This window comes from Hypomesus transpacificus, chromosome 12 (assembly GCF_021917145.1).
Source record: "Hypomesus transpacificus isolate Combined female chromosome 12, fHypTra1, whole genome shotgun sequence".
Taxonomy (NCBI): domain Eukaryota; kingdom Metazoa; phylum Chordata; class Actinopteri; order Osmeriformes; family Osmeridae; genus Hypomesus; species Hypomesus transpacificus.
In genome coordinates, this window is record NC_061071.1 from 892,449 (window position 1) to 908,011 (window position 15,563).

Sequence of the window (15,563 nt, forward strand, 5' to 3'; positions counted from 1 at the left end):
GTGCAGGTCTAAATGTGTGTGTGTGTGTGTGTGTGTGTGTGTAAGACAGGCAAAGCATGTGTTTGTGTGCTTGCGTTTGTGTAGGTGTGTGTATTTCTGTGTGTGTGTGTGTGTGTGTGTGTGTGTGTGTGTGCGCCTAGACGTAGCGGACTTGATTGAATTTCTCCCAGGTAAATATTCACTCAGGGCATAGCTGAGCTGCCATCTGGGTAATAACAGCATGTGTTAGAGTAATGACTCTAACTGTTAATACTGCTATGCAAATCTAGGGCTTGTACGAGGTGGAGCAGACGTGGGGAGGGAGAGGGAGGGAGGGAGGGACTGGGAAAGAGATAGTGAGTAATGGAGGTAGGGAGAGACTGAGTGAGTTCAAAGACGAAAGAAAGAGGGTAAAGGAAGGAGTTAGAACGATGAGAGATAGAGGAAGGACAGAGGGAGGCGGTGAGAGGGGAAGCAAGCAGAAATGTACAGAAGAAGGAGGGATTTGAGAAAGTGATAGAGGGGCAGAAGAGAAAAAAGAGAAAATGAAAAATGATTGCGGTCTGCAGGGATCAGGACTAATCATGCTCTCGCTAGCTATTGTATTTTCCTCTATAATTCCATCCTGTCTGGACTCTAATGACTGAAATGCAAACGAGACCTTGGTCAATCCATTAAGATGTAGGCCTAATGTAATTCAAGCAAAATTCAGACATTGAGAACGCAACAAAGTTTTCTCTAAACGCAACGTGGTTAGGCTGGGCTCCTCACAACAAAGTACAATACATTGCAATATAATATAATGCATTGCAGTATAATACTAAACTATTCAAGACATTCCAATTTGTCTTTAACTTTGATATTTCGCAGCTCCTCCCCAGTCAGCAGTAGTATGGTTGAATGGTTCGATTAATCTGTTTAAACCTAAAGACGAGCTAATGGAAACTCATTACAGAAGCCTCGACCTTCATCTGAATTCTAATTAGCTCTCCCCTCAGCTTAAAGGCCTTTCCATGGACTCTGAGGGGAATTAATCAATCTGGATTGTATGGATCCCAAGACATGCCTCCACGATAAAGAAATAATGATCAGTCCGGAGCCATCCAAGTATAGTGGATCACCAAAGCTGAAAGAGACTAAACCAAATCCATTGATCCATTTATTTTTAAGGGTTGAAAAGTAACACGGTGTAATGTATGTGGATAGATGGATCTCTCCAATGCACATGCTCCCTCCTGATTGGTTGGATGGATCTCTTCAATGCATATGCTCCCTCCTGATTGGTTGGAAGGATTTCTCCAATGCACATGCTCCCTCCTGATTGGTTGGAGGGATGATTTTATTCTTGTGTGCCAACAGTAGAGCAGAGCATAGAAAGAGAGCATACAGACACTGTCTGCTGTACACGCACTGTGTGAGTATGTGCAGTTATGTATGTGTGTGTGTGTGTGTGTGTGTGCACATGCCTGCTTGTGTGCATGCGCAGGGGTATGTGTGCATGCATGCGTGTGCATGTGCTCGCATGCTTGTGGGTGTATCACACACGTGTCCACCTAGGGCAAAAGCACAGGAGGGAGAGGTAGAGAAAAGATGTCCCTTGAAAGCATATCTCCCCCAGTAGCTGATCATAAAAATAGAAGGTGGCCTTATTCCCAGCACAGGAAGAGAGAACGGTGGAAAGATCCAGTCCCAGAAAGCACCACAATAACAGAGCTGAATTAAAAGCTAGCACAATGTATTGTAGAGTATATTTAAGATGTACATTCAGTAGGACTGTGCTACTGCTCTCTAATACAGAATGAAGAGGTTTAAGCACAAATGACCGATTCACTTAAACGGACTCAATGCAATCTTTACTCTTGATTCAAATTCACTAATGCTAATTACTAACATGCAACACTAAAATACATTTATATTCTTAAATATTAATCCCCATAGTAATCCTGAACATTATTATATGTATTATTTCAATCATATATTGATGGACTATCCTTAAATCAACATGTAATCCTAATGTATACACTGAATATATTTCGGGACATAATTGATGGCACAGTCTTAAAAAACAACTTATCGAGTGTACACAGACTACATGCAACAGCGAAGGAGAATTCATTAGGAGTATTGTTTGAATAAACTTTGCATAATTAAAAGTATAATGAGCCATTAATATACCATTTGCATATGATAAGTGCCTGAGACGAAAACAAACCCTAGTTTAATGTGTTCTGGATGAAACCCCAGTCAAATGTAATTTGTTTGTTTCTCTGTGATCAATAATTTAATGATCAATGACCGATCCATCATCGAAACAAAATAACTTCTACGACTATGATGTGACAAGTCTGTCTCATATTTGACTAACTAACTAACTTCTGGGATAGTTCTTAAAGCAAAACTTTCCAACTGAGGCAGCATACAGCTCAGTGGCAAACATACGATCAGAAGCACTATTTGTTTGTGTGTGTCTGCCAGCATTCCTGCCTGTGTGTGGTGTGTGTGTGGTGTCTCTGTGTGTGCGTGTGTGTGTGTGTGGTGTGTGTGTGGTGTGTGGCTCCCCAAGCTGAGCAGCCTGCCAGTCTGTTTGGTAATGAGAGTTTTTTGACGTTCCAGTTGCAGCTGCAGACTAGGGCGAGTTGACAGCCCCATTTTGACGAGTCAATTCCACCCCTCCCCCACAAACAAGACACACACCCCGATGGAAAAGGCAAGCTGTTTCTCAGCCTCCGGAGAGAAAATTTACATTTGGAAGCAAAATACAAAATCCCATCATCTTCCTTGGCTCTCACAGGGTGCTCTGTGTGTTCTAACCCACATTAATGTCAGCTCCAACGCTCACTTGCTTCCGCCGAGAGTCCACGAACAGCATTAATTGAAAAGTGACTGTGATTTTAACACACCTTTTGCCAGCCTTTGTGAACTGCGCTCATAGCTAAACCTTGAAATTGTATAAAGGGTAGCATTCGTCCTGCATACCAAACAGCAGGCCGGAGTCTCTACATCTGAATATCAAAAACCCAGTTCGTCCGGCACATACAGTAGGGGACAGAAAACATTCTCAAAAGAATTCCCTTACCTGTATGTGAAATGGTTCAACTCCTCAAGTTTCTTTGTATACTAAGGATGTTTTAATAGTTTATTTCCTGCAGCCTTAGAGACTGACAGACCCTTCAGACATTCAGGCCCTACATTAGACACAGTAGTTCACCTGTCCGTCTCATTAGCAGAGAAAAGGAGAGAGTGGGCAAAAATATAGAAAGAGATGGAGGGCGAGAGAGAGAGAGAGAGAGAGAGAGAGAGAGAGAGAGAGAGAGAGAGAGAGAGAGACATGGAAGGACAGTGAGAGAGAGCAGAGCCCTGTTGGTGCGAGTGAGGCCCATACAGCCCAGGGGTAAATCCCTACCAATTACATCCCTAACGACCTCATCATCCACAACTAAACACCCACAGGAGAGGAGCAGGCTGCTGCACTGAAGCGATAGAAGCTGTTCCACAGTTTATAGAGAAGACATGCAACTGTGTCAGTTGATAAAAAAAAGAATGGAATACAGTTCAGGAAAAATAACATTGGAAAGTAAATTTCAGACCATCCATACACATTGCGAAGGAACAACTAAAACCGCTCGATAAGGTTGCTATGGAAATCTAAAACACTGCTCGCTTTGTAAAAAAACGATGCTTGCGCTAAACAGGTGAACAAGAAGATGAGCCGTACACACAAGACGCCGACATACTCACCAGTCTGGTCAGTGGTGACGGTGATATTGGCCAGCGAGCGTTCCGTCTGCCCCAGCCCCGACACACCATTGATCGCCTCCACGTGGAAGGTGTAGTTGGCGTGAACGGCAAAGTCCAGCACCACCACGGAGGTTCCTGTCAGGCCCAGCGGGCGCGGCAAGAAGCGCAGGTCCACCTCGCAGGGCTCGCAGACCCCACTGCCTGGGCAGCGCTGACACAGGACGTTGTACGTGAGGTCCTTCCTGCCGCCCATGTCGCTGGGCGGGGCCCACTGCAGGAAGAGGGCGGTCTCGTTGATGAGGGACACCAGGTGCCTGGGGGCTGAGGGGGACCCTGGAGGGAGGAAAGGAAGTGATGTCATCCTACAGGGAACTCTTTTTAATCACTTGTCTGGAAAGATGACCGTAAAATGTTATATTTTCCCAGAAATATTGTTGGCATCTTGATCACTAACATGCAAGTGACAAAGTCATGACACTCCACTGAGTAATCTTTTTACCTTCAGACTTCAAATAGAAAACAGGATATATAACCAGAGATCACATCTGCTTCCGTAACAACTCAATTTAGCGACAACATCAAAAACACCCTTTCTATTCTCCAACATGAGGACAATGGGCTGTTCGACCACTATATTTTCAGCCTTTTATCTCTATAGCTTTTAGTGTTTGTGGTGGCCTCTGTGTTGCCTAACTTTGGTAACAAGAGACGTAAATAGTCAGAGAAGAAAAATAAACTGTAATTTGTAGGTGAACTGACTAGTGCAGGCCATTGTAGAGGGGTCTTTAACAGCCCGGTAGAATCCTTTTTCACAATGGCAGAGGGTGGCAGCCTGGTCGTGGCTGGAGCTGTGAGGAGGACACTTGGAACACTTGATGTTCCCAGCATAGGCCTTGTAGAAGCCTGCTTTACATGCTGCAGAAACAGAGAAAAAACGAGAAGAAAAAGAGAGAGAGAGAGTTATTGGAGGAAAGAGAACTGGTGCTGAATGTCTTATTGAGTTCAATATAAAATATCATATCGCGCGCATCAACCGAGCAAATAACTGATCAATAGCAAAATTGATGTCTGACAGGGAGTTATAGAGATAAACACATTAAGAATGTGAGATAACAGCTGCAGTGTCTCCATCACACTGCAGTGGGAGAAAGGTGTATCTGGTGCATTATCCAGGATTTAGAGAAACCACAGTGGAAACAAAACACTGAAACAAAATGTTAGGAACACCAACATTAGATGCAATCTTGTCAGGCCGATAGAGCTCGCTGCATCCACATTAGGAAATGTAATTATGTGAGAGAGGGTTAGAAAGAGAGTAAGACAGAGAGAGAAAGAGAGAGATAGAGAGAGTCAACAAAGCCACAAATCACACATTATTTTCCTCACCGGAGCATCCATTATGTGATCACTGATATGATGGAGGGTAATTAGCCACTACTGTGTATGGACAAAATAAATGGGACAAATACCAGGCAAGGTTACCCCCATGGCCTAAATATGGTTTCAGATTTTGTATGTGTGTTTATCGTGCGAATGTGGGGGTGTGTGTGCTTCCATGAACGAGCAAAAGAAAGAGCCAGTGTGCCGTAAAATGAATTCATACTCTCTTCTTTCGCAAGTAAACAATTTTATCATTAACATAGAGATAGTGCGGTATGAAATGCAATTACAGCTCTGCATGCATGCAGTTTGAAATTTCCATTCACTCATAACGTGCAAAGTCAGCATTACTGACCCTACTAAACTCCCACTCTCCCGTGTCCTCATTTTCCTCACCCTTCTCCCTCCTCTCGCTACCTTCCTAGTCCTTTCCTCTCCGTCTCCCTTTATTTTCCTCACTCTTCTCTCCCTCTCCCTATTCCTCTCTCTGCAACCCCTCCCTCCACCATTTCTCCCTCCCCAAAGCTTTACCAGAAGATGGTAATAACCATTGCAGATTGCCTCCCCAACGTCCCAGCAGGGAAATAGAAAGATGATAGCACAATTTACTTAATACTATAAGAAGCTGGAAATAATAGCTTTACCGCAAGGGGTGGAGGGAGAAGGGAAATTACAACTAAATAAATAAATAAACTCAAAGAAGGAATTGTATTGATAGAAAAAAAATGACACACAGAGGGAAATTCAATCAGGCTTCATATCGGGCAGCTCTGGGGGTCCTGCTGATTCCACTAATTCCAGTTTTTTCTCATTCCCAGGGCATTTGGATACGCAAATCCTACAGAGACTGCTATGGAATGCTAATTGGGAATCCACTGGCAGGTCTTGTCAAGCAGAGAGAGGAATAGTGAGAGTGGGAGAGAGAGGGAGCGAGGGAGAATTAGGATCAAGACAAAGGATGAGGAACCCATTCTCCTCCATCTGTAAAGTACGTGCAGCAAGAGGGGTGTTCACTTTTTCCATATTTCCAAGATGAAATTCACTTTGTACATGGAAATTCAACATATCTTATCTAGTCCTCTAAATTGGAAGATCGGGTTCATCAGAACACCTAAGCAGTCGTCCCCTCCATCACCATACTCTTCCTCATCTTTAGCACTACTACACCACTCAATGAGTCACACCATTGGGGAAACATGGTTTATAATTGAACACCTACCACACAATATATATATATTTTTTTTTAATGAAATATTGAAGTTAAATATGTGCCCTGGTGACAAGAGGACAAGAACATGCCCACCTCCTCCTTTCCCCCATGCCCCTACCTCATCCTCAATATCATCCTACTGAGAGCACGTCTAGGTAAGTGTGTCTGAGAGATAGTCTTGCTATCTATCCATTTTCAATAAGAGTTCTCTGTGATTGTGAATAGCCCCAATCTGGGTGAATTCAGAAGCGTCCACAGAGTGTGGGAGAGGAGTAACTCAGAACTGTGGGTGAAGGCAAAAAGAAAAGAAACCAAAAAGAACTTCCAATTTAAATTTGGAAAAGAAAGAGTAGAAAAGCAATAATGGGATAATGAGAAAGAGAACCCTGTTATATTATAACCCCCACCCACCCTGCTACCTCCTTAGGCTGCAGGTGTATTTCCTTAATCCTAGCATCCACCTCCCACTGTAGGGTCACACGGACTCATTAGGATTCCCATCTGCCTTTCATGCACACCCAGGCCAGTACAGGTTGCCGCCAAAAAGCAATTAGGGACCAGGTTTCTTTTTCCCATTAACAACGTTCCTGTGCAAGGCACGTGGTAAAAACACGCACACACATACATGCTTTCACAAGTACAGGGGTGGTAGCCCATCTACATGCAAGCACACACATTTCAAACACACCGATAAACCGTCTCAAACACAGCTTTCCCATCAGGAGTAAACATATCGTGGATGAGTGTATGGCTCTGAGTTTGGCGATAATTACTCACCAGAGAGACCAGGTGTTTGGGGTTAAATAGTGAATAATTAGTACTCAGTTCACAGCCAAGAACAGTTGACTCACAAATAAGAGGAAGAGAGGGAGTGAAGGACAGCAAGCAAACAGAGAGAGAAAGAGAGCTAAAGATATTGAAAGACAGAGGTGAGGGTTATTACTAATGAGTTCCCAGGTATCCAAACAGATGAGGGACTTGGCAGACTGGACAAGGTCACAACATCATAATCTGTCTTGAAGCTCCATAGAAGTAACTGGTAAAAGTCAGATAACTACCATTCCTAGGGGTCAGACTGTATCATGCAGTATAGTATGTGCAGTTAATGTTAATTTCAAGAGAGACACTTTGAATGTCTAAAGGCAAATGTTGAAAGCTTATTTTGACACTTTTGAAAGATTTTTCAAACCCCATGGAAAATTCACGGAACCTTTCCAGGAGTCTTCTAGCTGTTGTCACCCTCTGTCCAGTAAACAGGCTAATGTTAGTGACAGTGAAGACTTTCTACATCAAATGGCCTTCAATTGGCCCAAGATAATCTTGAGTTTACCAAGATGACATAACACTCACATTCGTATACTGTACATTCACTAACATTTCACCCAGCTCTGCTGTGAAATTGATCCTCCGTAGTAGCTTAATCCTCTGTTGCCATGCAAGAGTTCACAAGTCATTTAACTTTCCTCTGAACTCAACTGTTTCTCCCAGCTACAGGCTCTTTAGCAAAAACCTTTCCCTAAAAAAAAGGATATATTCTGCAATTAATTAGTTTACGGATGTAAGAGAGAAGTGAACGTTTCTGTAAAAGAGCCCTTTCCTCCTGTACAGCGTCATAATCTGCCAGAGTGTCTACTCACTGCCACTAATGTGATTATATAGCTACCAGCAGACTATATCGACACAAACATCCAAGTCTCATTTTAAAATGTAAGGTAGAAGGAAAAGAGACAGTACATTCAAGTGGCCTACTACAGTATGATGCTATCTGTCAATTTTATTTCAACGTCAACTTTATTTGTCCCCAGAGGAAAATAGTTTTGCAGGAAGACATTGAAAACAGACTTAGAAACAAAACTACCAAAAGACTCCATAGGGGCAAATGATTGGGTGGTTTGGAGAGCACTGAATTTTGTAGACTCAGGGAGAACCACAGTGGTCGCAAGTTGACCTTCCAATAATGGAATTACCCATGTTTGCTTCTGTCACACTGACACAGTGTTTCAATTCAGTATTATTTTTGCTACGGTTCACATCCAAGAAACAGATGTATAGGTGAGAGTTGCCCATGGGTATACATCCTACACCTACATTTGTTGGGGGACGAGCCAACTAGAACATACCACCAAGGATGCGTAACAGTATGTGAGACAGACAGAAGTCAAATAAATAAATAATAAAATAGAGAAGGAGCAAGAGTAAAAGAGAGAGAAGGGGAGATAAGAGTGTGAGAGACTCAATTGTGACTTCCTTTCCATTTTGTTCATGGCCTCCATACAAAACCATCTGATAGCATCTCTCAATTCACCTGCACGGTGCTCCTGGCAGAGTGCGAAAGCCTTGTGTCTCCTTTGAAGATGATAAGCATTTTTATTACAAACCTTCTTTATATCCCTCTCTCTGGACTTAACAAAGAGCCTAGTAAGCCCAACAGATGCTACCCTTTCTTCATTCCAGCCTCTGCTCTGACTGATAGAGCCAACAGAAGTCTTCTTTGTAGAGGGTCTATGATAGCCCATATATCAAATTAGCTTACAACGAACAGTTGGCCTTTCCCTTACTTAAACCTTTAAACTTCCCACCACAACTAGAAACGTAGCCCTGGTGTTGCACTATCCATCCCCTCCTTAACCAAGACATGACAGACAGACGTGCTGCCAGGTTGATAAGCAACTAATCATTCGTAAACAGAGCAGAGAAAAGCAGGTTCATCAGGCCTTAACTGTAGACTGTAGGCAGGAGCAGATGGAAGGGCAGATATGATGTTTACCCTGGTCTCCTTGCTTTGATATGCAGATGGTCGGTTCAGAGAGAATAAGCGATGCTCCGGCCAAGCGTCAGATACAGGCTGGCATCTACGAGAACAGAAGCTCAGTCCTGTCTGTCTGCTTATGAACAGGTTAGGATTCTTTCAAACAAGATTACAACACATATTTGGTTCACTTTTGGCAGAAAGCAAACCGTCATACAGTACCATGGTGAATTAAGTGCCTGGTAATTATTGTGTGATGTGTGATTATAATGAGGGCAGAATTAGTATATTGCCCAATGCGGGCAGTAAGTGACACATCTCACATTCTGGTCATGTTTTCAGCCTGTCTAAACTTGTGACACCTCTATCAACATCCTTCTCCTCTTCCTGTGCAAGGGAACGCAGTGACATCATTTTTCTTTTTATCATCCCACATGTTTAATAACGCAAGTTAATCTGCACAAACAATGTGATTGGAGTTAAAGAGCATAACAAAAGGAAACAAACAAACTCATACATGGCAAATGTGAGGCCCTCAGGAGTCAATTAATTTTGACTGTGTCTTTCATGTCTAACATTACAAAGAAGCCTGTCTCATGAAAGCCAGACCATAAAAAAAGCACACAAAATAAAATTAAGGCCAGACCTGTTTTATAATATCCAACCAACCTTTAGTACAGTTTTCACAGTGAAACATCTCAATTGCATTGGGTCAGACAAACCTGGTTGACACAGGTTACCACAGGTTAAGAGGTTCATGTCCCACAAAACCTTCCCCTGTAGTCCTGATATCCAGGTATTTTCTCTGTAACATATCCTTTTAGTAACTAGGGATATTTTGACAAGAAAAAGCTGTGAAAATAGAGTATCAAAGCTTTGGTGTAATTGAAAACAAGCACATTGTTCACGGTTTGTGGTATCTTGGCACCGCTTTCATCTGCCTACTTTGATTGAGACATCCCTTCATTGAATAACAAGCACACAAGATGATGATACAAAAAAGTGATTATCTTAGCCCTCCTCCGCCATCCCCTCTCCCCCTTTCTGAAGAAGCACCATGACAAAAAGCCATGAAACAAATTGTGTTACGCTTGTGATACTTTATCTAGGTCATGATATAACCAGTCTATTATATCTTCACGGCTGATGCCAAGAGATTTGTAGGAAGAAAAAAAAGAAAGAAGGATGTGGATTGAGATGTCAAAAAAGTCTGGTGGAATGTTATTGGTGGTGAGAAAAAAACTGGATTAGATAAGAGAAGATGTTTCCTTTGTTTGGGGGATGGTGGAGTTGGACGTGTTTGCAGTGCGCTGCGCGTACGTTTGGGAGCTCGCTTCTTCTTTTTTCACCCCCTCTCCCTGCTGCCTCAGACAGCTTTGATCATGGTAGCCTTTGAAGCCGCTCTCGAAAATGAAAACGAGGAGAAAGCAGAAGTCATCGCAAGTTCATGGGGCAAAACTTGCCGCAACCACTTGCAAACTGTACTGTACATCTCAACAGCAAAATGGCCTTCACTTTTTTACACAGAGACTTGGACGTAAACTCCTTCATCGCTGTAGGCCGAAAGCTACATCCAGAAAAGGAGGCATCTGGCAGAGATGACTGAATGAATGAATTGGTGTATTCCATCATGAAGCAGTAAGGTACAGTTTGAGATGAGATCTCAGAGTGGACTCAGAGCTATTGGAGATGTGGTGTCTCCTGCGTATGACATGTTTCAGACATCATGAGCATCCTGTCTCTAAACACCCATCTCAGGGCTGCTGCATTATACCCAAGAGCAAGACCCTCTTTATTTTTGAAGAGTATGCTCCTCTTTAAATCCTGCTTGTTGCTCTCCGGATCTCAAATTAGATCCATATCCTTGTGGTGGAAACGCAATGAGTTCCAGGGGGGAAGTTTCCTCGTTCCGGGGGAAAGATGCGGTGGCTAAAGATGATGTTAAGAGTAGATCAACTGAGAATGGCTGCTTGTGCAATGTCACAGGTATTCTTGTTCAATCCTAGTGGGTAAAGTAAACCAATATCTACACACAATATTGAAAGTTCATCCCTTCCTTGATTTACAGAGTTTGACATCCACACTGGAGAATTTGTGCTCACCAGTGACTGTTCACACATCAGTAGATGGTAATTGTGTTCTCCCCCCACCTTCACCCCCCCCCCCCCCCCCCCCCCAGCAGGGACCCTTACTTGTTTCTATCTCATTTCAAACTAGCAAGACGAGCGGCAGCTTGGTGAATTGTAATCATATCATCATATATGAATATTCATAAGATGCACTTGAAGCTGAGTTTTGGTCGAAGATGTTCAGTAGACTAGTGTGCTCTCCTCAGACCGAGGAGAGATGTGTCGCACTCTGCAACACACTGGAGTTACTGCGGCATCACTGAGTTTAAATTTAGACATCAACTCTTCAAGCGAAATACAGACACACTCATGCGCAGACACACACCTAGACACACACACACATGCCCGCACACACACACACAAAAAATCTCAACACAGCCATGGGGACATCCTTTGCCTAGCCCTGGAGAACAGCTATCACAGCTTACACTACTTATGACTCTGCAGAAAAATGACTTTGAATCACCTGCTGAGTCTGATTGTATTGTAACTGAAATAACAACCTTACTCGAGCTACAACACCTTGGAGAGACAAATCTGTTACAGGGATTAAACTGCTCGGCTAACCAATACCAAAGGTGATGACGATCATCTATCCCAATTGGGACATGACTTGGAGGAGGAAGTGTATTAAGTCATTTCAGGCTGCTATTTAAAGCAATACACCATTTGAACTGTTAGATGAAACACAGCAACGTTGGGCACCGTGTGGGACTAAGATGAAAATGGCAGAGTAGAGAGAGAGGCTATGTGACAGAATGAGGAAGAGAGTTGGGTTTGTGGGGCGGAAGGGTGTGTGTGTGTGTGGGGGGGGGGAGACGTGATGTGCAAAAGAAAGATGAATCCTACTTTGATGATGGCCCCAAAAATCTGCTCTCCTACAGACCATTGGTGGGATCCAGACAACAAAATGGACCGGTAGGAACATTTGTAAAGATATTTAGCTGACAGTAAACAAAGTATCGCGGCGGTAAACTTTGCTTGTTAACATGCAGAGCAGCTCAATTTAGCACCTGCCTTAATTACTGAGGACCTGCTCAGCAGTGAGGATGAGAGTGGAGGTTATAAGGTTTAGGGAAGAGACACAGCCTGCTAAATTAGCTGTGAAGCTAACAAATGGAGGCAATTAGCTGGCTAGCCTCTGCACGGCGCAATGGAGAAAATTAGGCCAAATACAATCTAGATCAAAAAAGAAGTCGCCAATAAAACTTTTCTCCTCCACGCTTCGTGTTTGAAAGCAGTTGGCTGATCGGCCAAGCAAAGTTTCTTTACAAATTGTATTATGGGTGTGCGTTTTGCCTGGGGATGTTTGTGAGACTTTAAGAGCTATAGAACTGTCGCTTAAAGAGCTCTGGTTTAAAAGCTCAGACCAAACATACAAATACCCCAGAGGAAGCACCAGTTGTGCATATAATCAAACAAAAAGGATTCAAGTAAAGGAAGATTGATCGCCCCCAGAATAATTCAGCAATGCACTCCAGTGACTACCTGTTCTTGTATTCTAAAAGCTACAGTCGGGCCTACTGCTGGTGATGCCAGGGACACCACTGAGATTGTATTTGTAGTACAGAAATGAAAATAAAAATATAGCCCACAGAAAGGATACACAGAAACCCATAGAAAGGCTAGGATTCATGAAATTACAATGTTGTGTTGCTGAAGAAGTGTTTAAAATGTTTTTAGGTCGACATTTTCTTGACATTTATTTTCTTAAAATTTGTGACAAGGACCCCTGAGAGAATGTTCCAGGCGCTCTCAACGCACAGTAGAGGTTATGAGTCACCAAGTCAACATGAGTCACCAGTCAGGGGAGGCTGCATGTTTTACTGTAAGTGCACTGAAGTCCAAGATCTCTGAATAGAGGGGTGTGGAGGAAGGGGAGGAACGAGAGAGGAGAGAAAGGAGGAGGGAGGGGGAACCAAAGAGGCTGTGGAAAGGACAAGGGTGAGGAGAAGGAGAAAAAAGGGAGAAAGGATGGAAGGAAGAAGGAGGAGAGGGGGAGAGGTTGAGCTAAATGACCGAGGAGAGAGGAGGCAGGGAACGGATATTGAGGATGGGAGAGAGGCAGGGAGGAGTAGAGAGAAAGCAGGAGGAGGGGGATTGAGATCTCAAACTCTGCAGTTGACGGCGGGGCCCTTGAGACCTGTCTGTCTACAGTATCTGATGCAATGCCTCCTCCTCTGCTCCCTCCCTCAGTCAGAATGCTCGAGCAGCTACTTACAGATTCACTGTGGCTGCAGCAGAGCAGGGGCTCTCCTGCTGAGAGAACACCTTTTCCTACACTAACAGCGTAGTTACTGTAGAACAGGTTGAGATGCCCGCAGTTGCTGTGTAAGCAACACTGTAGAGAACCAGTGCCAAGTGTTAGGACTTTGAAATTTGCCATTTTTGAAAGCTGTTTCCTTTGTTTATACTAAAGAAGTATGGTTGGTTAATGAGAGGCACATGGTAGTACAGTATACACTTTGTCGTACATTAGGACTCATCAGGAAAATTCCAATATGGGCATTTTGTTGAATGTTAAGGTTAACTATTCAACATCTATGTTTACAGTACTGTAGTTCAGGAATTCCAATTATGTGTTCTGTGACTAACAAAATGTATTTCTTTAAGAGACACACTGCATCTGCTAACAACAAATTTGCCAAAACATTATGCAATCCTTACAGTTAAGGCTTCACAACATATTTGAAACTCGGAAATGAAGAACCGGCTGGCGCAAGGCAAGCAAAAGAGGCCCGACCTGGCTACAGTGAACAGATACAAAACAGTCGGTAAACAAGACCAAAACATACCACAACTGAAACACATCCATTCATTCCTTCATCTAACATACCCAGGCTACATACAGTCACCACAATCGACCACATTCATCTCTCCTCACCTTTACAGTATCCTTCCATCTCCTCGTGCCCTATGCTGCAGACACACCTCCCGAGGGGCACCAGCCAATCTCCGTCGGCGCCGCAGTAAAGCTTAGGCGTGTCTCGCTCCTCTGCATTTTCCACGCACGCCCCGCGGACCTCCACCAGCGAGGAGGAGTCCAGCTGGGGCACGGTGTCGGGGAACGCGGCCAGGTTGCGTAGCGTGGAAGGGCAACGCTTGTAGAAGACTTGGACAGACACCAGGGCGATGCAGGCACCCACATCCTGGAAGGCCAGGTAGAAGCCCTTCCGGGTCACGGGACCGACCTGGCGGACCTCAGTGTTGAGCCGCAGCACCCGGTCCCCCAGGTCTGTCTGTGTAAAACTCTCATCTGCTGCAATGGTGTCCACCTTTGATGAGAACCGCATCAACAATACTGTTTTCATTCTGTGTCAATCAGAACCATTACATTATTAGAAGACGTGATTAGTGGGCTTAATCACTTCGTTTTAAGCAGACTTTCTGCTCAAAACCCTGCCTCGTTGAAAACCCCTAGGACACGAATCATGTCAGTCTTTTTTCACTCTGTAAGATCTGGCTCTAGCAGAGATCAATCAATCAATGAAACATAATCTTTAGAGCACATCAACCAAGCAAACCTTGGCGTATTCAACCGGACGAAAGCGAGTTCCAGAGGCGTGCGGTTCGTCGGTCTGCAGGTAGAAGAGGTTAAAAGTCTCCTTGCAGGTCCCAGGCACCCAGGGGATGGAGTTACAGTCTCGCAGCGTGAAGCGCATCTCCACGTACACCTGCACAGAACCAGATCCAATCACACACACCTCAAAGGAGGCGAAAAGCAAAGTGTGTGTTTCAAAAACGCTCAAGGACGTTGTCAGTGTATGTGATCAAATAAATAATAACAGACATCCTATGTGGCTCACGTGGAGCTTGCTATGTCACAGCTGTGCCCTCGAACAAGCTAGCTGTATGCATTAAAAAGGGAAAATATAAAGCTGGAATATGGATGTGTTTGGACAAGGGAGGGCACACACCTTCTGGGCTGCTTGGCGTTGGATCCAGCCTGACCGGAGCCAATTGTTCTGGTTGGGCTCCATCACATGACAAACTTGGAAGGTATGGATGGGGCGGTTCTGCTCATCCATCTCTGTGATGGCATCCCACTACAGATGCAGGGAGGTAGGAACGACAGACAGAGGGAAGAAGGAGAATTGAGAATGAGTTTGTGTGAGGAGAGGCCGGAAAAAAACTGATCAATTTACAGACTAAAGTAATAAACTGTTTTACAATATTAATTCATATTGAATATCAATTAATCTATACTGCATAAACCGTGAGAGGGGAGGAATCAGGGGGTCTTGTGAAACAGAATCTCTACAATGGATCCCTCACACAGCTTGAGAGTGTGACGTCTCACACATATACAAGCTGTCTCTAACCAGGCAGACCTGAGATAGGCAGAGTTTCTCTTACTGTCGTTTACACAACTCTTACA

The 15,563-nt window shown here is 43.9% G+C and overlaps 1 protein-coding gene across 2 annotated transcripts in view; it reads right to left on the reverse strand.

The window, feature by feature from the left end:
* The window catches only part of epha6 (eph receptor A6), a 31,312-nt gene that overhangs the window by 7,392 nt on the left and 8,357 nt on the right, over positions 1–15,563 (reverse strand). For both annotated transcript variants that reach the window (XM_047030922.1, XM_047030923.1), the window contains exons 3-7: positions 15,103–15,231; positions 14,710–14,859; positions 14,070–14,460; positions 4,477–4,632; positions 3,718–4,050 (exon numbers count right to left, since the gene is read on the reverse strand). In XM_047030922.1, the coding sequence (XP_046886878.1) occupies positions 3,718–4,050; positions 4,477–4,632; positions 14,070–14,460; positions 14,710–14,859; positions 15,103–15,231 (1,159 nt within the window). The remainder of the gene's footprint in view (positions 1–3,717; positions 4,051–4,476; positions 4,633–14,069; positions 14,461–14,709; positions 14,860–15,102; positions 15,232–15,563) is intronic.